Source organism: Tursiops truncatus, chromosome 8 (assembly GCF_011762595.2).
Source record: "Tursiops truncatus isolate mTurTru1 chromosome 8, mTurTru1.mat.Y, whole genome shotgun sequence".
Lineage (NCBI taxonomy): Eukaryota > Metazoa > Chordata > Mammalia > Artiodactyla > Delphinidae > Tursiops > Tursiops truncatus.
The window spans coordinates 77,164,961-77,192,597 of NC_047041.1; the positions used below are offsets into that span (position 1 = coordinate 77,164,961).

The following is a 27,637-nucleotide window of genomic DNA, read 5'->3' on the forward strand; positions in this document are numbered from 1 at the left end:
ACTAGAATATCAGTTCTAAAAAGTCTATCAAGTCTAAAGTAGGAGTCAAATTAATCTTTTTCATATGGATATCCAATTCATCTGAATCAGCATCACTTATTAAATAGACCATATTTTCACTTTCAATATTTTCTAACTTTCATAGAATTTTATTGTTTTAGTTTATTAGTTATTTAGATGTTTTATTTTTTAATGTATAAATTTTTGCCCACTATTGTTGTTGTTTTTGTTATTAATTTCTAGATCTTACCCAGAGTAGCCACACGCTAGCTTTCCAACATGTGTTACAGTTTTCTACCTTTTTTTTCTATCTGGAAGCTAGAGTTTTACATGCTTTCCTGCTAATTCCTCTATGAATTTCAAAAGATGTATGTTTTATTTTATCTATCATTTCTAGGTTTTTTATTGTATGAGGGTTTTGAAATTATGTTGTTTGCCATGTTGCTGGAATCACAGCCCTGCTTTTCTATTTTTATGCCCTATTTCTGAAAATTGGTGCTAGATTTTCCTAGGTGACTTTTACATCTCTGCATTTTCCCCTTCAGACTTTATTTCAGTGGTCAAAAAAGAGTGCTACATTCCAAAGTATGTGTTTTGTATTCCAGCTGATTTGTGAAATTTGATAACACTGGTAAGATACTGCTTTTTATTTTGGCATAAGAGCAGCCTTTGTCTCCTGTTTTCTCCTTCATGATGTTAAAGGTGCTTACTGAGGCAGAAGTAAAACAGAGCTCAATTGTCATATACAATTTTCCCTGAAAAGACCTTTGCTTCACTTCAGTGAGTGAATTCAGCTGCCAGATATTTATGTGAGCATCATTCTGAAGGGGAATAAAAACCCTAGACAAAGTTAGTTGAAAAACCTGAATGATCTTTAAAAAACAGCCTCTTGGAGAAATATTGGAATAAAGAAGAGCATCATGAATGTCAGAGCTATAGGAACCCTTACTTGTTTTGCACCCACTCTTTGATTCTTGGTAGAGGAACTGAGCAACCGGGAGGAAAACACAACTGTCTGAAGACATTCTATGCAGACATAGAACCATGAGTAAAATCTAAATTCTTTCATTTCCTTATTTTTATGTTTTTTATTTCCTCCTGACATTTCCTAAACTGACATATTATCGCCCAGTTGTTCCATTGAGGAGTTTGGTGAATGAGACCATAAGCTTTCCTTCCCTCATATAGTATTTCATAAGATTCCTTTTAAAAATCAACCTTTTAATCTTTTAAACCAGATCTTTAACTTTTATCTAATTCATAAACTTTACTGTGACAGACAGCCTCTTGGATGGCCTGAATCATCTTTGCCTCTTGGTGTTTACTTTCTTGTATAATCCTCTCCCCTATATACTTGCTTCTAAATACTAGTATAAGGCAAAAGAGATATGTTCCTCCTGGGATTATGTCACATTACGTAAGACTCTGTCTTGCTCTCCAGCTCACTCTGGAGACTTTTCTTGTGTGTTTGATGAAGTAAGCTGCCATCTTGGGAATGCCCACATGTCAAGGAACAGTAAGAAGCTACTAGAAGCTGAGAATGACCTCCAGCTAACAGCCAGAAAGAAGTCAGATACTCATTCCTTAGCCACAAGGAAATGAATTCTACTAACAGCCTGAGTTATCTTAGAAGTGGATTCTCCCTAGTCAAGTCTAAAGATGAGAGTACAGCTTTGCTAACACCTGATTGCAGCTTTGTGTGGCCCTGTCCCAAAGACCCACTGAGCCGTGCCTGAACTCCTGACCCACAGAAATGTAAGATAATATATCTACATTGTTTTTAGCTCCTAAGTTTGTATTACGTTTTTAATGCAACAATAGATAACTCATACACTTACCATAAAATCTGCTATTCTGATACATTAAAATGCAGCCTCATCAATGAATTTCTGGTATACCGTTAATGGACCAAATTGAAACTGAAATATACCAGCAGGTGCTTGTCAGCAGGCCAGGGAAATGTAATCAACAATATCCTTTCCTGACTGACCAAAAAAGATTTGAAGTTTTGCGTAAATTAATTTTGTATAATTCATAAGCATTCATTGAATTAATTCAATAAAAATTTAGTCAGCAAGATGCTCTATCAGCACAATTCCAAGTATTTGCCTTGACAAAAATATAAGGGCCTAATCTCATGAATCTCTTTAGTGTAAGAAGCGATATTTTCAAAAATCACTTTTCTTTTGTACTTATTTACTTCCCTGGCTACACAAAGGGCCCCCTTCTTCAGAACTTTCTCCCTCTCCTCTATATTTCTACTTAATAATATTGAGTAAAATAATGGTAATAATATTGAGTAGAGTAAATAATAACATCACATAATTATAATAGTAGTAGTAATAATAAGTTTACAATATTTTACATAATTTTTACTCCTGTCATTTATGCATTATCTCAGTTAACATATTTATTGTATCCTGTGTGTAAGGATGGGGTGTTAAAATGAACAAGAGATCATCCTACTTATGCACATTGCCTTATTACTTAATCATCCCTTCACAATAATTATGTGAACTATTGAACTATTCCTTTTATAGAAAAATGAATTTGACTGCTCTCTGTAACTTGAATCTTATTGCCCCAACTGAAAATCCTACATCTTTATTTCTGTCCATTAAAGTGGTCTTTACTGACGCTCCTCCAAAACACCAAACTTCTTTTTACATAGTACTTGGCACTATCTGGATTTTATCATGTATTTATTTCTTTACTGTATCTTCCTTACAGGAGGATATACCTCATTTTGCCTTGTTCATTGCAATATTCTCAGAGCCTACAAGCATCCTTATCACATAGTAGATAAATAAATAAATATATATGTATATAAACATTGTAAAGTAAATATTTCTTGAACAAATACATTGTCTTATTAGAGAAAAAGGATCATGCAGCAAAATGAAAAGAAACAAAGTCCTTCAGTTTTTACTTTTTTACTTGAAGATGTCTCTTTTTTCCCCAAGATGTAAATTTAATATTGCTAGGAAAATGGCAATAAGAGACATAGAGTAGCTTGTAAGGTATATGACATTTAACTCGGTGTTTTAAAAAGACTTTCTTTTTAAAAGCAGTTTTAGGTTCACAGAAAAATGGAGCAGTCAGAGATTTCCCATATACTCTCTGCCCCCACTCACACACAGCCTCACCTATTATCAACATCCCCACCAGAGTGTACGTTTGTTACAATTGATGAACCCACATTAACATATCATAATCACCCAAAGTCTGTAGTTTACATTAGTGTTCACTCTTGCTGTTGTACAATCTCTGAGTTAACACAAATTTATGATGATATGTATCCATCATTATAGTATCATTCAGAGTAGTTTCACTGCCCTAAAAATCCTCCTAACCCGTGGCAACCCCTGGTCTTTTTACTGTCCTCATAGTTTTGCCTTTTCCAGAACGTCATATAGTTGGAATCATACAATATGTTGCCTTTCCAACTGGCTTCTTTCACTTGGCAACTCAGTCACTTCTAAAGCTGAAAAAATTGGTATGATTTAAAAACAAACCATGAAACTCTGAACCCTGTGAAGTTATCAAGAAATAAGAAAAACAGGAAGCTTTAGTCCTATCTTTTCCCCAAGTGACTCACTTCCTCTAAAAGTCCTCTCCCTGGGAGAGTGAGATTCAAAAATTAGATCTAGGTCCAGATTAGAGTAAGGTCCAGAATTTTTAGGGTGCTTTGTTATCGAAGCTACCATTTGGAGCAAACAGCTTTGTCTCACCAACTCCATGTGCTGTGGGCAGGCAAGGCTGCTGAATCCATGTGCACCTCCCTCTAGGTCAGGGTAGAAGGCGGGGGCTTGTTTCCTTCCCTATTTTCCCAAAAAGCATGAGCAGTGGGAAAGAGGAGGCACTGACTGCTTCTCCCAAACCTCTTTCCTTAATCTGGGGGTTACACAGAGCCACACAGCTTGTGCGTCCACTAAGTCTCAAGTGAAAGGGAGATGAAGAGACTCCCCATGGGAATCCCAAATGAGACAAGTGGCTCTTAGACTGCCACTAGAGAAGAAGCTTATGACTGATTTCTGAATCCTGCTTTGAGCTCAGCTTGTTGCCCTAGCTCTGCCTCTGAAAGAACAATCAGTCAGCAACATCTCTCTCTTCCATGCCCTGAGCTCCATGTATACTGTTATCTGCCAGGCCTCAGAGGGAGCCTTCTGTGGTTGGGTGACAAGGCACCCTTTGGGTTCTTTGAGTGATGCACTGTCTTGTGAATCTTAAAACATTTGTTTTCAAAGTCAGTGTGGCACAGCTTGCTAAATACTAAGCCGATCATATTATGGAGGCCCCGCTGCCAAGATATCACAAGCTGTCTCTGGGGGTTAATGAAATCAATACCTTATTAGTTATAAATTGATTGAATTCCATGGTTAATAATGATTTTTAATCAGTAGCATGCCATAATTATGAGATATACACATGCAATACAGAATAAGAGTCAGGGTGAAGAAAGTAAAATGAAAATAGGAATAGCATCTCGCTGAGCAGAGGGGGATTATAAAATGCAGCTCTATTTACAATAGCCAGGACATGGAAGCAACCTAAGTGTCCATCATTGGATGAATGGATAAAGAAGATGTGGCACATATATACAATGGAATATTACTCAGCCATAAAAAGAAACGAAATTAAGTTATTTGTAGTGAGGTGGATGGACCTAGAGTCTCATACAGAGTGAAGTAAGTCAGAAAGAGAAAGACAAATACCGTATGCTAAAACATATATATGGAATCTAAGAAAAAAAAAAAGGTCACGAAGAACCTAGGGGCAAGACGGGAATAAAGACACAGACCTACTAGAGAATGGACTTGAGGATATGGGGAGGGGGCAGGGTAAGCTGTGACAAAGTGAGAGAGAGGCATGGACATATATACACTACCAAACGTAAGGTAGATAGCTAGTGGGAAGCAGCTGCATAGCACAGGGAGGTCATCTCGGTGCTTTGTGACCGCCTGGAGGGGTGGGATAGGCAGGGTGGGAGGGAGGGAGACGCAAGAGGGAAGAGATATGGGAACATATGTATAACTGATTCACTTTGTTATAAAGCAGAAACTAACACACCATTGTAAAGCAATTATACTCCAATAAAGATGTAAAAAAAAAAAAAAAAGCAGTGCTTAAGAGTCGGCACTTCATCTCAGCCTGCCTGGATTCTAATCCATACTACAGCTGACTGACTCACTGACCTTGGGCACTGTTGCCTTATACGTGTAACTGGGCTAATGATAAAACTGCCGTATTGGGTTCTTATAAGGATTAAATTAGTTGGTATATATAAGTGCTTGGCTAAATTCTTGGCTTATAGAAAAGCTTTGATAAACGTTAGCTATCATTATGACTATTGAGTCAATCTATCATTAGAAATAGGTATCTCAAATCCTAATAGTACAAGATTAGAAAGCTAATTCAGCAAATGAATTATTCTTTTAGTTCTTTAATTAAAATTATTAAAAATTCTCTATTTCCATAAGTGACAACATCAGTGGTGGTAATTATAACAGTGATATAAAATGTATGATCCTTTCCTGTGCCCTTGGTTTCCTACCTCAGCAATAGTTAAGAATATAGAGAATGAAAAGCCCTTTCCACCCATTTTAAAGTCTGCCTCAATTTTAACATCTGTGATATGGGAAAACCAGTAGTTATCTCTCAGTTTCCGTGAGCATGAAATGTGTTAATATATGCAGAGTATGTAGAGGAGTACTTGTTTTCTGCTTAGCTTCTATTAGTAGTATTATTTCTTTAAATGTTAATTAGTTGTTATTTTCTTAAATGTCTGCCAGACTGTAAATAACAGGAGTTGGAATGCAATCAGTTAGAGACTCTGCCATCTGATTAGGGTACTCCAGAGTTACCAAATAGAGGTTTGTATATTTCTGATGGCTGTGTGGACTAGAGGTGGGGTTGACTTTCTGTTAAGGAGGCGGTAAGACAAGCCTGGCCAGGTTTTTACCAGCAGTGAAACCACACTGTGTAACACTGAGGTCAGATTTTTTGAGATTCCTCAGACTCATAATTAGAGAAGATTTGCATAGAAACATTTGAATAGTAATAACATTTCTGGCACATTTTAAGTTAAGGTTGGTGCATTAAAATATATATATATATGTATGTATGAATATATTTTTTATCCCCCAGGAAACTCAGAAAATTAAAACATTTTTCTTCTATAAGTACCACTTTAAAATTAAAACTTTCTCTGATAGAAGAGCCAGAATTTTAATTAATCCAGTAGCACTTACTAAATTTACACCTATGTGTGGAATTTCTTTTGAACCATAGTGTAAGATGTGCTTTCTGTTAATTTGTTTTTTTTAATAGGGATGTTTTTTGTTGTTGTAAATATGTGATTTTTCTTGACAAAACTGCTTCTCATTTGTCTGAAATGGAAAAAAATATTAAAAACCTTTTTGTTTTTCTCTGTAACAGGTAAGGCCAATTACAAGAGCTATTATGAGGAATGGTTTTACTCTGAAATAAATTACACTTACATATAAAGGCTGCTTGGCTGTTTCTCTAATTAAGGAGTGTAAAGCTAGAACTTCTGAGTAAAACATGGCATGAGAGTCACAGTGTCTGGACTGTGCTCTCCCAAGTTTTCCATTAGAGACTGCCAAAAAAGGATACAGAAACACAAAAGCAAACACCACCGCTGGAAACTAATGAAAAAGATTTTCATTATTTGAAGATTTGTAGGATAGGATTAAGAAACGCAAGCCTGGAACAGACACTTGGCCTTATTAACTGAAACCAGCCTAATGGCACCGAAATTACAGAGGAGACTTGGGCTAACCTGGCCCACAGTCTTTCCTTAATTTGGGGTTGCAGTGGTCACACACTCTAGGAAACTAAGCATCTGCTACCCTTCTCAACAGGTGCAGTCTTTTGAGTGGGCCTGAGTCATACCCTGCTTCCTCTGCCCTTCCGCATCTGTGCCTCTCTCTCTAAATCCAAACAAAAGCAGAAATACCCGGTAAATGAGCATGGCAATAATTTGTTGCATTCCAAACACCGAAATTTGGATAAACGTAGTGTTGTGGGTAGGAGTAGATACTAGTAGCACCTGAGACTCTTGCATACTGAGAAGAGTGTTTTCTTCTCATTTCCACATATTATGGAAAATAAGTCCAATTTTTAAGAATAGACCAGGATGTCTAAAAAAAATAGTAATAATTATTATTTCTAAAAGACTGGGAAGAAGTTATAAAGCAGGGGTAATTTAAATACTACTGGTAGAGATTTAAATTGGTTTAGAAAGTAGTTTGGCATTGTCTACTAAAGTTGAAAACAAGCATTCCCTGTGAATCAGCAGTTTTTCTCTTAGGTACATACTTGATAGAAACATATGGACATTTGTATTACAAGATATACACATGAATACCTATTTTAGCTTTATTTGTAATAATTAAGACTAGAAACAGCCCAAATATCCATCATTAGTAGAAAGCATAAATAAGTTTTGTTGTATTCATAGGGTAATATATTATAACAGTGAAAAAATAAACTACATATATATGGAAATCAGGGATGGATTTCACACCCATAGTATTACATGAAAGAAGCCAGACACAATAGATTACTCATTATATATTTGCATTTACGTAAAGTTTGAAAAGGACAGAACTCAAATATAATGTTGAAGGATATATCCTTTGGTGATAAAACTGAAGAAAAGTGGGAAAATAGTACCATAAATGACAGGATTATGATTACCTTGGGGGAGAGGGGTGCAGAGGGCATCATGATTGAGAGAAAGGATAAAAGGGGGGCATCTGGTGTTTCATGACTTAGGTAGTAGTTATAAAGGTGTTTGTCTTATAATAATTGTTATGCTTCTGTTTGTTGCACTTTTTATTTTGTAATAAATCATGTTTCATAAGTATATATAAAGCAGATCTGCTTTCCTTTGCTCTAATTCCGTATTCACACTAACATCCTTTGGCTTATTTTTCTATGTTTCTATCTGTCTTTGTCCTGAGAAAGATAACATTCCAAAATGTGAAAGGTGTCATTTGGATCATTAGAAAACAAGAAAAATTCCAACAGGAATTAATGCATTGCATACATTTTTTACCTTGTTTTCTTGTGATAATAGCTAACTTTTTCTTAAGTCTTGTAAAGTGAGTCAGATTATATTGAGAATGCTCTGTACGCATTATCTCATTTAGTCATAACAACAATCTTACAATGTTGATAATATTATCTTCACTTCAAAGCTACAGGAATTGAGGCTGAGCAATGAAGTTAAATTACACGTCTAAGAACACAGTTAATTAAAACCCAGCTCTGTCTGATCCAGAGCTCAATACCTTAACTGCGTTGTACTACCTCAAAGATATGGTTAAAAGAAAATCAGCAATCACTTGCAGATTAGTGACAAGATCTAATTTTGCAGTGGCCTGAGGAAGGACTGTGGTAAATTCACCTAGCTAATATGACCCTTGATGGCTTCTGATACCCATTAATCAGGTTTCCTCCGGCTATACCCTGACATTCTTCAACTCTGTAACTCAGAGTTACTGCACATGTAAGATAGCAATGTAACTAAACATTTGCAGGCCTATCACTCCATATGTATGCTAAAATCTCTGAAAATATTCAGTGTCTACTTATTTTTATCCCTGGAGTTTAGCACAGCACCTCGCACACATTAGGTGTTCATTAGGTGTTCTTGTTAGATTGAGAAGAATAAATGCTAGAAAATGTATGGATCTCACAAACAAGCAGTTACTGCCGTAATTTTATTTGAAGAATACCCTAAAAGGCATTCTCATGCAAATAGGCAGACTTCTATTGAAGTTTTGCAAATGGTCTAAAATCTTTGCAAACCTGAACCTTAACTTGGGTATTCTCAAGATACTCTTTAGGAAGACAAGCTTTTCTGAAAGTCTCTGCGCTTCATGGTTTACAATGCCTTAAATAATTAAGTGGTTTTCGAAGCTGTTGAAAGATTAGGTACCTGATGGATGATCTGCATCCCAGTTTCTCTGAGAAAAGCTAGTTTTATTCTGTCTTCTGGGAAGAATAAACATGAAAAACCTGGTATAAAATGGAATGCATTCCACATTGTAACTGGAAAACCTTTCACTGTTCCAGATGAGTCTTGATTTCATGTTTGAACAACCGTTATTATATCAAAAAAAGAGGTGGTTCTTTTGTTGTCTAGATAATAAATTTCCCATCAATTCTGCTTTTAGGCAACAGATTTGAACGTGGGTTAATCAACATCTTGGTTAATGGTTGCCAAATAGGTATTAAAATAAAATGTAATATTCTTAACCTTAAAATTATGTAGAACCTATATTATGTTCTTTATACGTAATTCAGAAGAGATTTCCAAATCTTTCCATGCTTCTTTATTACCATTTTGAAAACTACTTTTCTTTTTTCCTGATAAACTGGTAAAACTCATTATTCATAATTTAGAATGATAAAATAATTAGATAGTAAATTAGAATGCTAGCTAATAGAATTTGTGAACATGTTTACACAGACAGAGACAAAACCTGTGAATAATACCGAAGGTCACTTATCATAAAAAGATGTAGGTTTTTTGGTTTTTGGTTTTTAAATAGTTAGGCAGTTGCTTCTCCGGGCGAGTTTAACATTTATTTTGCTTAATCTAACAGATTAAGTAACAGATAACAATACCTGTCAGGATTCTACTTTCAGTCCATGCTACTCTTAAAATAGGGAAAGCACATAAAATATTTTAAAACTATCTTATCTTCTCATAGTTTTCCTACCAACCAGTCATGTGATTTCTGGGTCTTCTCATTGAAGGATTTTACCTTCACCTGGGATTAAATATTTTATTATTAATTTAAGATTCAGGTGATACTTAATAGTGGACTGGTATTAAGAGAGTGGTACACTTTAAGAAAAAGAAAATGCAGAGGAAAAATTTTATATAATCTTATTTTAGCTCAATCTTTGTTTACATTACCATGGAGATGCCTGGAGGCAGTGCGTCATGGTATAACACAAAGGGAAAGCCATGGCTATTGCAGTTCTGCTACAATTTTGTGATCATTCGTCTTATTTGATTATAATTTGATTTGTGTTAATGTTGGAGGGGAGAGGATGAGAAATGACCACATGATATTTTAATGGCCTTAAATTTTTGAGGTTATTCTTACCTGGATACACATAACTATAGATTATTCCCTTCTTTCCTTTCACTTCTTTCCTTCCCTCCTTCTTCCCATAAATACTATTAATGCTTACTATGTGTCTGGCCCTGGGTTAGATGTTTGAAATACTCTGTGAACAAAACAGTAAAAATTTATCACCTTTGTAAAATTTATATTCCAATAGAATAAGGTAGACAGTAAACAAAGGATAATTAATAAGTAAATTATTTAGTGTTATATAACATGTTGGAATTTAACAGTTGCTAAGGTAAATAGATTAGGAAAAGTAGGATCAAGAATGGAATATCGTGGAAAGCAGCTGTAGGGTCTTGAAGAGAGGAGTTATATAATGTCGTTTAAAATGCGGAGGATCACTCAAGTGTCTTAACTGTCATGTTGAGAATAGACTTTAGAGGAGCAAAGATAGAAGCTAGGAGATGAGTCAGACTATTATAATAATGTAGTCAATATATGATATACCTTAGAAAAGAGTAGTAATGAAGGTGTTAGAAAGTGGTCAGATTCTATATATATTTTGAAGAATTTTCTGATGATCTGAATATTAGATGGGTGAAAAGAGAGGAAATAAAGATTACTCGAGATTTTTGATCTGAGCAATTTAAAGGTTAGATTTGCAACCAATCAGAATAAAGAGGGTTTGGGGAAATATCTGCTTGGATAAAATAAGGAATTCCATTTTGGACAGTCAACTCTGAGATGTCCATTAGACATCCAAGTGAAGAAATCAGGAAGGCAGTTGGATACACAAGCCTATGAATATTAATTATGTAGTCAGCATATAGATTCTTATTTAAAACCATGAGACTGAATGTAATCACAAGGAAGGGAATGCAGATAAAGAAGGCAAGAGAATCAATGACTGGTCCTTTAACAAATCAGAGGAAGAAAGAAACAAAAGCTGAGAATAAGGAACCATTTAAGTAGGAAAAAATCCAAATAAATGAGATGTCTTGGGAGTGCAAAAGAAAAAAATGTATTTCAAGGTGGAGTGAGTGATTCAACTACTGAAAGGTAAAGAAGAGGATAGAAAATTGATTAATGGGATACATCAATGAGTATGTCTTTGGTGACGCTGGCCAAAGAAACCTCTGGAGTGGTGGAGGCAAAAGCACTCTAAAGTCTGAAGTTAATTGTGTCTTCTCTGGCCATAAATCCCCAGTGTCTCCATCCTATAGGACCTGTAAATGGCCTTTTGGCCAGTTAGCCTTCTATTACTGCTCAAACCCCAGACCTAGTAATGTGCACGTATATATACTTCCTTGTCTTTTGCAATATAGTTGTCAAGACCACCATCAAATAGGTGAGAGTTCTAGTTTCACTATTGCAGTTTCCATGACATCTGGGATGTCACTTAACCTCTTTGGCTTCTGGTACTCATATCAATATCTACCTTAAAGAATTATGAGAATAAAGCACTTGGCACACTGCCTGGCACCATAGTAAGTGATCAGTTAGTGATAGCTATTATTATCATCATTATTATGCAACCGCAAGGCCTTGATGACTCTGCTGGAGTTTAGTCACTTTATAGTAACCAATAAAATAATCCTGGGAATCTCAAAATCTTTTCATTCATTGAAGAAAAGGCTATGCAAACCTTCTTGTCCTTGAACGTGGGAGTCTCTAATACCCCCAGATTCACACACATGAACCTATTCTTTCTAAAAAGACAGCTCCTGAGCAGCCTAACCTGTCCCTATAGGATGACAGTCACTCAGATATCTTTTTTATTGCTTCACCTGGATGACTCCTTGGCCACCAGGTTACTCTGGTCCTCACTTTTTTACCTCGAGCTGCATGTATGTCCCAAGTAGGCTCCTCCAAAGAAGTTGGAGATGCCTTTGTCTGAAATTATCAGATAGCTCTCCAAATGTTAAGACATTTTTGAATCTCAAGAATGCCTGTATGGGGAAAAATGGAATAGAGAGTTGGTACAGATATTTAAATAGTTTGATGGAAAATGTGGAGAAAGAAGGATAATGTATATAATAGTTAAGAGCATGGACTAGGAGTCAAACTTGAATTCAAGTAATGCGGAACCGTTTCCTGGCAAAGTGCCAGCCCCCAAAAAAGACCATCATGAAAATCAGTTGATCATAAAAACTAATTTTATTAAAGTTACAGCAAGTAAGGATACCACCTGGGTAGTCTTAGTAGTGTTTTAAAAAGATGAAGTTAGGGAAGAGTTTTCAGAGGGTTCTAGGACCTGGACTGGAGGATTTTAAGGTAAATCTTGCAAGGGAGGAAGTTGGTTGAAAATTGGTCGGAGTATGGGAAAAACAGCTGGGGTAGGTGGACAGAGCAAGGGGAGGACCTTAAAGAAGTCTTAATAAGCATGCAATTAGTCTTAATAAGTAGGCTGTTTTAGTTGGATCACAGTCTTGTATTCTGGGAGCAAGTATTTCTTGGAACAAGCAGCCCAGGAATTGTTTGGTTTGGTGGTGTTGAACATAGGTTTAGGAAAATAATGTCTTATCTGAGTATTATTTCATGTAGGACATTATGTTAATTTCGGTTCTCAATGCTTATGTTGTTTAAACCTTGTTGTCTTTATCTTCAAAATGAAAGTTTGAATATTAAAATATGTAAAACATTTATGTCTGGGCCTGATTTTGAGCAAATATTCAGTGTATGTTGGCAATTATTTTTGCAGGGTCTTATTGAATAAAACATACACATTTTGATGCTAACATCAGAGAATCCATGTTCTGGTGTCAGACTGCCTAATTTCAAATCCTAAAACGTCACTTGCTAGCTTGTCTCCTACTGTAGATTGCAAACTTTTAAAATGATCTTTTCTTATCTCACAATTGGAATGTAAAAAACACATTTTTATATTGGATTGCCATTATTCAAATGGAAGTGACTGAAAGCAAAATGTGTGTGCTTATCTAACCCACACTATTAACAACCCTTGCTTTATTTGCAGAATGACATGAATTACATAGCATCCAGTGGACTTCTATTCAAAGATGGCAAAAAGCGGATTGATTACATCCTGGTTTATAGAAAGTCAAATATACAGTATGACAAAAGAAACACATTTGAAAAGAACCTCAGAGCAGAAGGCTTGATGTTAGAAAAGGAGGTATGTGCTTTAACAGTATTAGCTATGTGGTATAATATGCTGGAAGAGATATGATCGTTTATGTTTTAGTATAAAAGTGTATAACACGTGGCTTTTTAAAATGTATAGCAATTATCTCCCAAATGTAAAAGAAATGCATATGTATAGTACTATTTTAAAATATATTCCTTTTTTACTCTACATGTTTCCATAAATTTAAATATTTTTCAAAGGGCATAACTATTTTTACAATTTTAAAAATTAAAGAAGGAATGATTCTTTATAAAGTACAAAACTCTATGAAAAGAAAGACAAAATGTTGAAAGAAAAGAGTTTGCCAAACTGTTAATGTCTAGGTTTTAATATTTTTTGTTTTTAAATTTTTATTTTGCATTGGAATACAGTGGATTAACAATGTTATTGATAGTTTCAGGTGTACAGCAAAGTGATTAAGTGATTCAGTTAAACATATACATGTGTCTATTCTTTTGTGCATGTATCCTTTGAACCATGTTTTTCTCTGGATATATGCCCAGGAGTGGGATTGCTGGATCATATGGTAACTCTATTTTTATTGTTTTAAGGAACCTCCATACTCTTCTCCATACTGGCTGTACGAATTTGCATTCCCACCAACAGTGTTGGAGGGTTCCCGTTTCACCACACCCTATCCAACATTTATATTATTTGTAGATTTTTTGATGATGGCCATTCTGACTGGTGTGAGGTGATATCTCGTAGTTTTGATTTGTGTTCCTCTAATACTTAGCAATGATGAGCATCTTTTCATATGCCTCTTGACCATCTGCGTATCTTCTCTGTAGAATTGTCTATTTAGGTCTTCTGCCGATTTTTTTGCTTGGGTTGTTCTTTTTTTGGATATTGAGCTGCACAAGCTGTTTGTAAATTTTGGAAACTAATCCCTTGTCAGTAACATTGTTTGCAAATATTTTCTCCCATTCTGTGGGTTGTCTTTTCGTTTTATTTATGGGTTCCTTTGCTCTGCAAAAGCTTTTGAGTTTACTTAGGTCCCATTTGTTTATTTTTGTTTTTATTTCCATTACTCTAAGAAACAGATCAAAAAAAGATGTTGCTGCAGTTTATGTCAAAGGGTGTTCTGCCTGTTTTCTTCTAAGAGTTTTATAGTGTCCAGACTTACATTTAGGTTTTTAATCCACTTTGAGTTTATTTTTGTGTACAGTGTTAAAGAATTTTCTAATTTCATATTTTACGTGTAGCTGTCCAGTTTTCCCAGCACTATTTATTGGAGATACTGTCTTTCGTCCATTTTACAGTCTTGCCCCCTTTGTCATAGATTAATTGACCATAGGTGCATGGGTTTATTTCTGGGCTTTCTATTCTGTTCTGTTGATCTATATTTCTGTTTTTGTGCCAGTATCTTACTGTTTTGATGATTCTAGCTTTGTAGTATAGTCTTACATCAAGGAACCTGATTCCTCCAGCTCCATTTTTCTTTCTCAAGATTGCTTTGTCTATTCGGGGTCTTTTGTATCTCCACACAAATTTTAAGATTTTGTTCTATTCTGTGAAAAATGCCATTGGTAATTTGATAGGGATTGCATTGAATCTGTAGATTGCCTTGGGTAGTATAGTCATTTTGACAATATTGATTCTTCCAATCCAAGAGTATGGTATATCTTTCCATCTGTTTGTTTCATCTTCACTTTGAACTATTTCTTCTTAATCCTGTTCCTTATATGCTTTTATAAAAGACTTTATTTTTTAGAGCAGTTTAAGGATCATAGTAAAATTGAGAGGAAGGTACAGAGATTTCCCATATACCACATTAACCCACACATGACCCTCTTATCATTATGTAAAGCCCTTCTTTATCCCTCATAACTTTCCTTTCTTCAAATGTTTTTTTTAGTGTTCTTTAAGGAAAGCTATTTTTTTCAAGTGAAACAATAAAAGTAACAATGCTCACTAGGCAAAAAATGAAAAATAGAAAGGAAATAACACATAACCCTCACTCTTATTATCCAAAAATAACCACTCGTGCTGTTTTAAACATTCTAGGGTTTTTTTAAAAAAATGTATTTATCATATTACAGAAAGAAAAAAAGTGTAAAAAATCAGAAGTATAACAATGTACAAAATAAAAAGTCAAAGGGCACATCTACCATCTCTCAAATCATACCCTTTTCTCCTTTGGTAGCCTTGCTAATAATATCTTGAATTATACTGTTGTGTCCCTCAATATATTTTCTATGTATATACAAACACATATAAATTTTTTACATAAAATTAGTCATGATATACTTACTATTCTGCTATTCAATTCTGTTGTTTAACAATGTATTATGGATATCTTAAATTGCAGTGTATTTAGAGCCAACTCATATTTTTTACTCAGGTGCATAGTATTACAGTTTGGTGATTTAGCCAACTGTTCTCTTACTGATAGAAAAAAATTAAATTAAGGATTTGAGGGACCCCTAAATTACTACTGGTTGGATTTAGCTACTTTATCAATAAGTGGATTGACAAGGTCAAAAGCTTTGATGATTTATTTGCTTAAATATCTGGATAATTTGCTAATAAGCTTTATCAATGGAATAAAGTGGTCACCCATATTTTTATATGTTATTGGAAACCACCCCTACTTTTTTGTTCCCACAGGACATGTCTTGTGATTAGTTATCTGAGGAACATCCATAGGAAGTACTGAACTATAACTCAAGGTGGCCCTAGCAAAACTAATCCATTTATATTTATTAAAACTCTTTTACTATGTATAAAATAACAACCATACACTGCCTTACCTCTTTATGAGGTAAGGATTTATTCACACACTGCCTAGTGTTACAGAATTGGGCAAGTGGAATTCTGATCTCAGTGTCGACTGACTCCTTTAGTTGTGTTTCCTCTGGGAATTTTAACCCAGAATATCCATATCACTAGCGATTAATTCAATTAGGAAGTATTTATTGAAAAATCTTACAAACTCAAGTCTTGTGATAGGTTTTTATTAATTTAATTTCCTTGTGATTTCTCAGAATCTCCATACAAACAGAATCAATCAAGTGACTGATTGTCATCGGTTCCCAGAGCAGTTTATACCTGCTTGCTATTATAATGCTGGTAGTTATTTTGCTCATGTATTTATAATTATTTCTTAATTCAGCAAGTAATTTTGACAGATTCCATGAAGGTGTTGGAGATCAGGTGAGTTAAGCAGACCACACTCCTGCCTTCACTGAACATACAGTCTGTGGAGGAGTCAGTCATGAAAATGGTTTACTTGTAAAAGAGATATAACTTGGCTCACAGTCTCCACCTAGTTTTCTTGGTGGAAAGTCCAGATTCTCTTGTGTGTGTTCCTCTCCCTCACTCCTCCAAGTTTTCCCAAGAATAATACTGGATGTTATTCATCCAAAAGGGGTTTTATTTTGCTTTTAAGGGAAATCCATTCATTCTTGAGCTCCCACTCTTCAGTTACTGCCAAAAGATTCCCATTTTTCTTTAAAAAAGCATCATGTCCCATTTTTTTCTATTTTTTCTAGAAAAAGAGTACACATGTGTACCTTTGTTCCTGGACAAATGGCTTTTCATTCTAGGTTCCATAATTACAGCTCTTTTAAGTTCACATTCACATGATTAGGATTTGGTCCCCACAGTTCAATAAAGTACCAGGACAGCTGGCCAGAAAGAGTATTCAACCTCAGCTGCACATTTCATTGGAATGACCATCCCCACAAACTGTAGCCATCGTGTTCATACAGGTTACCAGGCTCTACTTCCCCTTTCCTTCTATTTATCTCCTCATAGAGATAAATGACTTATTTTTCTGACAATGGGAAGGGTTAAGGCTACCCCAATTCTGCAGAATAGATGATATTAGTTTTGTATCAGAGTTGAGGAATTGGTATATCTTCCCTCCAGAAAGGCCCTAAAAGCCATATGAAATTTGATCCAAAAATCTCTAAGGAACTCTGCCAACCCAAGCAAAGGAGAGTGCTGCAAATTTTTTTTAAAAAGTCTTGTTATTACTCTTTCCACTTGACTAGTACTTGCATATCTAAGAGGATATTTAGGTGGCTTTGCAAAATAAAGCTATTCTAATCCAAGGTGATTTTCAATCTCCACTTATTAGTATAAAGTCTAAAATCCTTCCTTAAAATACCCTTTATAAATTCAAATCATGTTAAGTGACCTAAAAGAGAAGCAAATGGTGCTAGAATGGCTTATGAGGAGGTCAGTAATCTAATCTTGAGGATGAGGGAAGACAAGAAGGAAAGGGAGAAGTAAAATCAAAGAAATAAACTTTGAACTGAGATTTGGAAAATGAAATAGTTAAAGTAGGTGGATAAAAGGGATAGATGTTTTCATCTATGAAACCAGTATTGAAATCTGGTTTTCAATACTGGCTGCACATTAGAAACCCCTGGGGATCTTTTAAAACCTTGATGCCAGACTCCACCATAGCGTGGATCAACTGAATATCAGTATGGTGGTGGGAGGAAGAACACTGGTATTTTTAATACCAGAAATAAAATGTACTAAATGAGTTTGGAAAGAATGGTTAGGGTTAAGTAATTCCATTTTGTAGTTTAAGACTTTTGATGATTTTCTTAGAAAAAATGGGAAGCTGCTGAAAAATTTAAGCCAGCAATATCATGACCATATTTGTTTTCAAAAATGAAACTTTAGATTGCTGAAAAGAGTATAGATTTAAAAGCAAGACTGGATATGCACAGAGATCATGGGTGGCATTAGAAATGGAGAGAAATGAATAGATCTGATAGATATTTAAGTTAAAATATAGATATTTGGTGGTGGTTTGGATATGGTAGAAATAGAAAAGATTTCAAGGATAACTTGGACTTGTGACTTGAGCAATTTCTTTAATCATTCAAGGAACATTAATGAAGTACCTATTATATGCTTCATTCTGGGGACATATAGAAACCAAGATAAAAATGGGCCACGTTCTCATGGGAGGAAAGAAACCATAAATATACAAGAAAATTAAATAGTAAGGAATATTACCAGTAATTAAAACAGAATAGTATTATATAGAGAGTGTGACTAAGTAGCTATGTTAGCATGTGTGATGTGAAAGAAAGTTATCTGAATGAAAAGGAGTCCATCATGTGGAAGATAAGGGAACAGAAAACTATTTGCAGAAGGAATAGCCAGTATAAAATTGCTGGCCATCAGAAGAGAGCTAATTTGGGGAGAAAGTGGAATGGGATTTTGGGACTGAAGATCCTAAGCTTGTAATTGAGGTACCAGTGAGAAGTAGAAGTAAAAATGTTTGAAATTTGTGTCTAGAGCCCAAATTAGGAGTCTAAACTGAAGGTAAATGCTTTAGCCTTTATAATATAGATGGTAATATAAGCTGTGTATTAGTACGAAATCACTGGAGAGAATGGAAAAAAAAAAAAGAGCCTAGGAGTGAGCCTGTAAAAAGTAGGAAAGGAAAATAGACAGTTAAAGGAGTTGGATGTAGGTGGAAGAAGAAGCGATGAGGAGTCGCAGGGAAGATTGGTTTTCAGGGTAAAATACGCTAAGAAGTCAAGTAAGACAAGAAAGAGGCCCAATTAGTTGGAGAATGTGATCTTTGGTGAAATCAGTGAGAATAATTTCTCTGAGGAGATGGACTTGGAAGCTAGACTGTCATGAATTGAAGAGTGACTAGATAATGGAAAAATAGAGGCTGCAGCAAATATCATCAACCAACTTGCTCATCTGTGAATGGGAGGATGAAGAGCAAGAGCCAGAGAGGGAAATGAGGTCTCATGAGGTTTCACTTCTTTCTTCCTGTTTTCATTTTTTCTTATATGAGATGTTTAAATGATGATGGGGAAGATCTAGGAAAGAAGGGTGAATGGAGAGAGGCAGGAAGAGAAGGGAAGAGAAGGAAAGGGAAGATACGGAAGAGAAAGATCAAGGAAACAGAAGACAGATGAGATAAAAAATTAAAAGGCTTTTGGGGAAGGATGAAGGGGGAGATCCAGTAGAGAGTTAGAATACCAAGTGTAATATCAAGGAAAATTAAGATTTCTAAATTGTATATTAAAGTTAACTTTCTACAGTTGTTTTAGTTGCCAAAGATATTTTTACTTATGTTCCTAATTCTAAGAGTAATGACATTGATTTTTTAAATGGTTGAGTTAATTAGGACTAAATTAATTATCACAATGTTAACGTGTAAAATCAACCTGCTATGACAAACACAGTTTAAGTGAACAAAACATGTTTATATAATAAGCGTGCTGGGGCTTCCCTGGTGGCACAGTGGTTAAGCCTCTGCCTGCCAATTCAGGGGACACGGGTTTGAGCCCTGGTCCGGAAAGATCCTGCATACCGTGGAGCAACTAAGCCCATGTGCCACAACTACTGAGCCTGTACTCTACAGCCCACAAGCCACAACTACTGAGCCCACGTGCCACAACTACTGAAGCCTGCATGCCTAGAGCCCATGCTCTGCAACGAGAGGCCACCACAATGAGAAGCCTGTGCACTGCAACAAAGAGTAGCCCCTGCTCACCACAACTAGAGAAAGCCTGTGCGCAGCAACAAAGGCACAATGCAGACAAAAATAAATAAATAAATAAAATAAAATAAAATAAGCATGCTAACATTATATCATGAAAAAGTATTGTCTTAAAATTTCCACAAGATTGTTCGACACTGTTTATATTGACTTTCTATTTCTGCTTAACAAATCACCACACATTCATCAGCTTAAAATAAAACCCACTTGTTAGCACACAGTTCTGCAGATCAGAAGTTTGGGCATGGCATGTCTGAGCTCTCTGCTCTGTTTCTCACAAGACTTAAATCATTGTGTTGGATGGGCTTGCATTCATACCTGGAACTCAGGATACTCTTTCAAGCTTATGTGGTTGTGATAGGATTCAGTTCCTTGTGGTTGTAGGACTGAGTTGCCCATCTCCTTGCTAGCTATCAGCCAGGTACCTCTCTCAGCTCCTAGAGGCCATTCTCATTTCTTGCCACATGCCCCCCACCGTTTTTCGCAAGGGAGACTCTCCCTTGTGTCCCTCTGCTCTTTTGAATCTCTCTTGCCAGGAAAAGCCCAGTCCTTTTTAGGGACTTATCTGCAGTGGAAGACAATATCTCTTTTTTAAAAGCAAATGTGCCTTATAATAGAACTTAATCATGGGAGTGAATATGCCATAATATTCACAGATCCTGGAGATTGTACAAGACAAGGACAGTAGGGCATGAGGATCTTAGAGGACTTCTTAGTATTCTGACACTATTAAAAAAAATCAATATCATGTATCGCCCTTTTAAGCAAACAGACATAGAAAGATACTTAACTCCATGATTACAAGATAGAAACTAGATATATTTTTAGTTTAAACCTTATGTTAATTGATGACTAACTGGTATCTAAATACTTGTAACTATCTGAACTATCAAATCCAGCGTTTTGCATTATCATAAACATTTATTTCTTCTTAAAGTTTCTACTATTATAGGCTGTGGGCTTTGTTTGCAACTTAATTTTAATAACTATTAAATTGAAAATATTTAGGGCTTGTGGCAGGTGGAAAGGGAAAATGAAATTGTGAAAATGTCAGCAAGTATTGGATTTGTTAGCTGAAAAAATGGGAGTATTCCCTAGGGAACAAGTTCCCATTTTTAAAATTTATATTCCCCAGTTAAGCACTGAGCCTGATACAGAGTGCATCTCAAATCTTCATTAAATTGTATGTTGATGTGGACAGTTTCTAGATAATCACATCATCAGAGATAATGATCCATATTTGAAGACTGTATAAATGAATAGGTAGATGATCTGTAACTGTCAGGATAGGTGCTTTGTTATCCAAGTGTATTTCCAGATTATATCAACATTTTGTCTTTATCTTAGACTTAATACGTGAGCTACCATATTCTTTTTTTTCTTTTTTCAGCTCTCTGCCACCAACTTGTAAAGCGACTGTGTAAAAACACATTTTAAAATTTCCTTTTCTCTCAAGAATGAATTTTCTACCTCTTGGGAATTTTGGATGGAATAATTAAATAATAATGTGATGTGTGAAGGCGGTGGGTGCTTTGTTCCCTTGGAAAAGCCTGCCTGCATCAGAGCTAAACAGAATAGTGCCAGATTGAGAGCTTCTGATTCCAAGGGTGAAAGTGATTTTTCTCCCTGCCAACACCAGCCCTTCGCCAACCTCCTGCTCAGTAGCTGCAAGAAAATAAAACTACTTTTGTTTTTTGTTTTTTTGGTTTTTAAGTAGAGGTACAACAAAAGAGAAATTAAGTTGAGGAAATTATAAGAGAAGACAATTTACGTTGCTTGGAAAAATATATATATTTTTTTTAAGTTAAGACATACAAAATTAGAAATGTTCTAGCTGTATGTGCACTCAGCTTGACGTTTCATTCATCAATGGTAGAATTAATGAAGTAACATCCTTCTAAAGTATCTCCTTTATTTGAGTGTAATAGATTTTTTCATATCTTAAGGGTTGACAGGAATGAATTAATAATCAGTGATAAGCCAGCTATTCATGATGCTAATTTGAATCCTGACGTAGGACCTCTTCCAGAATAATTCTGGTTTATTTGCTTTCTTGTCTTCATCATCTCTTGCTTAGGTACACGTTACATAGAATGTGTACTCAAAGTAAGTTAACTCATTCATTCATTCATCCACTCAACAAATGCTTAGTGACTACTATGTGCCTGGCATAGAACTAGGTGCTCAGTAGACATAAATGAACAAAGTGAAAATCCCTTCTCTCATGGCATTTACATAAATAGACTCATTCATTAGAAGATAATAAGTACTATGGGAAAAAATAGAGCAAGGTTAAGAATGATGGGGTGAGGGCAGGAAAGTCATAGTAAGTGACCAAATGATGGAAGTAGAATGAATGAGAGGGAGATTAGTAGGAGAGTGGGTTCACAAGATATTGAAGGTGAAATTATAAAAGGCTGAGTAGGTCATTGGAAAAACTTTGGCTTTCACTCTAATTGAAATGGGGTTCTGAGAAGTTATATGATTTGAGTCACGTTTTAAAGAATAACTCTGGCCATTGTGCTACGAATAGACTATTGGGGGCAAGAATGTGAGCAAAAGTTATATACATTATTTCCTCAAGCATAGCTAAAGTGTGTAAACTTAGTCTGAATTCAAAGGCCTTTAGATATTTAACACCTAATATGACTTCTGTCATTGTTAATTTTTTTTATCATTCTTTATCTTTAATTTAAAACAAATATATTTGAAGTAGGAAAGTCCTTTGGAAATTGCACAGGAAGCACCTTTTGCTATTTCCCCCTGGTGATTTGAAAAATACCTAGTACCTCAATAAACTATAAAGAAAAAATAACACATGGTCTAAAATTTTGGAAATTCTGTTTACTTTATTTACCTTCTCGGATATTTTAGCAAGTACATGCATATTAAAATGTCTCACAAGTCCTCTAGTGAGAAACCCTAAATTGTCTTGACCTTGGAATGATCCCCCCTTTTTTCATAATACTTCAGGGAACAAACACTTCCAAATGCTAGTCTGTGAAAGTGCCTGTCCAGTGTCAATGGTGATCAGCCTGCTGTCTACAGCTGAGTATTATTCCAATGATTGTCCCGTGGCTCTCTAATAATACTGTTTTAAAATGTGGGTACTACAAATTTGAAATATGTTCTGGCAAATTCATGAAATTAGCCATATCTAAAACATAGCTTTTTGAATATATGAATATAAAATTGTACAGTTTAATTTTTAAATATATAATTTTAAATTAGACTGATAAATTTCTTCCATACGTTTGAGCTTTTAAGATTGTTATGTTTCTGGAGATGTTCCATCTAGTTGAAATTTAAAGGAAAGATGTTAACCAAGTGGAGTCCAGTTGTAACCTGACATGTTGTGCCTAAATGGAAGCGAAGAGCAGTTCTTCCTTGACGTAATTCAGCTTCTCTAATCATTTGAGGAATATGCTCTGTGGAATTCAGTGCTACAGTGGCCACAAACTTCTTTCTTGCTCTATGGGCCTCAGATATTGTAGGAATTTAAGAAAATAACTGTCTAGGCTTTTTTTTTTAAGTATAATATGAACATTAGTGATATATAATGACAAAATGGTCAGTTATTTAGTTACTTATTTTAGACTACTGGACCAGATCTAGGAATCTTGATGATTATCTGGTTCAGAAAGGCATCTGATTCTCTGTTAGTGGTATGAGAAAAATATTCAGAACGATGGAATCCAATTCTGGGAATTCTTAAGAATTAGACCAGAGTACTCAATTTTGTTAAAAGCTCCTTAGATAATTCTGATGCACACTTGATTTTGCTTAAAAACCTCTTGTCTAGATCGAAGACACAAAGTCTTATGATCTCTTGCAGGAAACAGTATACTAACCTGTTAAGGTTCGAGTAAGCCTGCAAATTTGACAGCTCTGTAAGGCTATGGACTTGTAGGATTTATACTCTGTTTATCCCCAGGATTTTCACAGGACCTCGTTTTAATTACAGGAGTAATTACTCAATAAAATGTGCTAGAAGAATAAGTGAATGAATAACTGGTAGCAACTGTCAGTGTTGTTTTTACCACTACCACCACTGCCCTCCACCCTGCCACCCCAGAGCAGGAATGAGAGGATCATGAGAAGGTGTCAAACAAGAATAACTTCAGATTCCTAATTGGCTCATGATTGTTCTGATTAGGGATTCTGGATCTTGATAATGATCAAAGGAAGAAAATGCACTAACTCACATGGATGATTATTTCTTGCATTCAATGGCATTATTACATTTTGATTAAGGTATTTCTGTATTAAGAAATTTTATTCATATAAATTCCTTTTAAATGGGTGATGATGATTCACGTGTAGGCAAGGGGAAAATGTCCTTCCCTCTCAGATCAAATTGTGGCATGATATTATCAGCTCTAAGTGGTGTCTGTTCTGCTGTCCTTTGCAGCCAGCTGTTGCAAACCCTGATATCATGTTTATTAAAATTCATATTCCATGGGACACGCTGTGCAAGTATGCAGAGAGGCTGAATATCAGGATGCCCTTCAGGTACTTTCAAATTTTATTTCATTCTCTCTCAATGTATATTAAGATGAGCCTGTTTTTTGAAAAACTTGAGAGCAATAAATGTAATTCTTTCTACAGAAGAAATGCTTTTTCTTCCAAAGTTTAGCTTACCTTGGACATTTATCTTTCCTTCTAATTTGCTTGCTTAATGTGGTAAGTGTTCTGGTTCCCAGCTATATCATTTCTAGCCGGACTTGACTAGAGGGAGGGGAAAAATAGTTGTTTTCAAATTTTAACTTATAATTCCCAAGATCAATTTCACTTCTTATTTAATATAGGTAGATGGAACTCTTATTTTTGTGAAACTCAGGAAATGTAAGTGTGTAGCATCCTTATGTGTACAAATACAGTGTTCTTTTTCTCTATAGCAGTTAGCAAGAATCATTCCTCAGGTGGAATTCAACCAGATGGTTTCTTAGCTCTGTCCTCAATGCCAAAGGATAAATGGTAATACAAGGCCTTCTCAGTTCAAAGATTTTCCAGCCCTTCCTATGGGCAAGCAAAAATTGAATAGATGTGTTTCCCCATATTGTGTGTTTTGTGTTATATGCAGAATCTATCATTTTCCTCCATGATCTCTCACAATAAAATTCAACTGTTTCTACTATGTGCAAAGTTTTAACTCACATTGAAGATATGAACATTTACACTTTTTTGGAGCTCAGTATGCTTTATCAACTGCTAAGAAGGTTTAAAAAGGTCTAGGGTAACAAGATATCAAGTAAAAGAACCTCTAGATAATGAATATGAATGAACAGTAAGAGTGCAATTCAAAAATATGGAGAAATTTCTCAGACCTGGTGGCATGGAAGAGGCCAGCTCTGTAAGAGTGCTGACAGCCTCAGGTCTCATGACAAGCCTCTGCAGTATTCAAGATGAAATATGGGATGTTGATCACTGTCTTTTTAGTCACCTGAAACACCTCAGGCTTTGGAAGATGCAGCCACAGTCATTGCCCACAAAACAGAAATTGATTAAGTGTTGGCAACTACAGAGGAATCTTACTGTGACAATATTAGAATTAGATACCTAAATTGACTCCCATTCCTGCTTGGGTAAAAGTTTCAAAATTCTCTGTACAGATGATATTTATAAGATAGGTAAATAATACCTTGAAGAGCTTGGCAAAAATAATAATAATAAAATAAAAAACAAAAGAAAATGAGTAAAGTCTTTTGAATTCTCTGGCACCTTATATAAATTATTAATAAGATACCTACAAAAACCTGAAGTTTGTACATTTTTATGAAACTTGGTCCCTGAAAGAAGCAAGTAAGGACCTATGAGATATTATTTGTATTATGATTAGATATTTTGGAGTCTACAGAGGACTGTTTTTAATTCAGGTCATTCTACTGAACCAAACTTGAGAGTACAACTAGGTAAGTATACACTGTGCAACTCTTCATGTCTTGAGTTTTGAGGAATTTTTTTCCTGCTGACACTACGTCTCCTTCTAAAAAGTCTTGTGAAATAACATGCCTGTGACTTATTACAAGCTGATAATGGGAGAATACTTGCCTTTGCTCTATCTGCTTTCTTCTTGTTTGGTCTGTATATATACATGCTACACAAAATCATGCAGAATTAAAACAATGAGCTTCATTTTAACTTATGAAATTATCAAAGACTTTCACAAGTAGTACTCTTCAAACCTCGCATAGATATGGTGAATAATCACCTCTGTTGATTTATGGGTGAGAATCAAATTTCATAAAATATTCTGAAACTGAATTTAAAATTATTTTCTGTGAGACTTAAAACTTTTCATAACCACTTTTTATCTTAAGAAGATAATTGAAAAATATGTAAAAACATTCCCTGAAGTACTATTTATAATTATGAAAAATGGAAATATCTCCTATGTTCAATGGTAGAGGATTTAAATAATTTATATATACCCTTGCAATGCAATATAATTCATTTATGAAACAAATGGGTACAAGGATTTATTGATTGTAGTGAAATAATAAATAAATTTAAATAAAATGTGAAGGATATGCATGTATTCATACAATGAGATTTCAACAATGTAAAATGAATAGAAATAAAATTAGAAGAAAATATAATATGCTAAACATGATTGCTTCTGATGGGTGGGATTGTGGGTCCCTATTATTTTATTTGTTTGCATTCTTACAAAATTATTTTAAACGAGTTCTATTTTGACTGCAGGATATAAACAAAGATGCAAAAGAAGTGTGACACCCAAGACAATAACCTACTTTCTGATATCAGGGTGAAATTGCTAAAAAATTCCAAATTAAGCCTGATTTTACATACCTTTATCCTGCCCCTATTCCTGTGATTTCACCATTGTTTCTGAGCAGAGGTATAGTTGAATTTTTGCACAAACTAATTTCCTTGTAGATCTAAAAGGAGGAAACCCTTAGAGACCATCACAAAGTGTGCCATTTCAGTGGATTTCAGTATTCAGTTGCTCTTCAGGTTAACTGAACATTGTGTTAAAATATTCCATCAAAAAAAGGAGCATATCTTCCACTTATCTCCTCTGGACTTTATACAAAGCACTTGTTTGCCAGGGGTCCGAAAGATTGAATCCTTTTTTGCTATCCAAGGGGGAATTTGTCATCATTTGATTCTTAGTCCCTGGCAAAGACACATTATTAATTTGAAATTATACTTTCATTCAGTGAAAACATAAATGTTGGTTAACATGTTTGCTTTACACCAAATATTTGACATTCATAATTTCAAAGATGATTTTCCTTTCTTTGTCAATATACTTTCAAAGTATGTCCATTCTGCTGTAGTTTATAGGGGAAAAGTCTTACAAAGACGATGGCAACAGAATCTACAGCATCACACATTTCATACAGCTCATTCCACCATCTCAGTTGGATTTTATTAATTTTAAAAATTGAAAGTCTGTTAGAGCACACTGACCTTTTTCTCTCATTTCCCTTACTCTTGACTTTTTCAGATAAATTTTGAGGAACTCTGACTTTAATCAATATTCTCATAACTTTGTTTTTTTAAAAAATCTGTATCAAATTTAATTATTTGTATCTTTAACTTAGCAGTTCATTAAAAACAATTCCCTTACCAGACTGTGTCTCCAGTTTGTATAAATTAGATCCTAGGTCTCCAATCTGTGTGCCATAGTGTCCTATTTCAACGGAAGTTCTGAATAAGATGTTTTCTTCAGTTGATGGTTTTGCTTTTTATAAATGATATTCATTTTTATTTTCTGGTAAGATTGCATTTGAAAGAAGAGTTCTGATACATCCAAAGAAAGAAATATGAAAACCATGAAATGTATACACTTACTGTCTCTTTTTATTGATGATGTGGCTCAAATTTCTTCTTTATGATATGTTTTTCAAGATAATG

General features: G+C 35.0%; 2 protein-coding genes across 5 annotated transcripts in view; one reads left to right on the forward strand and one right to left on the reverse strand.

Moving 5' to 3' along the window:
- The window catches only part of MUC15 (mucin 15, cell surface associated), a 114,718-nt gene that overhangs the window by 32,684 nt on the left and 54,397 nt on the right, over window positions 1-27,637 (reverse strand). The gene's annotated exons all lie outside the window — the stretch shown is intronic.
- The window catches only part of ANO3 (anoctamin 3), a 137,739-nt gene continuing 123,194 nt past the window's right edge, over window positions 13,093-27,637 (forward strand). The window contains exons 1-2 of the mRNA XM_019948278.3: window positions 13,093-13,251; window positions 24,165-24,265. Coding sequence (XP_019803837.3) covers window positions 13,099-13,251; window positions 24,165-24,265 — 254 coding nt within the window. The 5' untranslated portion in view covers window positions 13,093-13,098. The remainder of the gene's footprint in view (window positions 13,252-24,164; window positions 24,266-27,637) is intronic.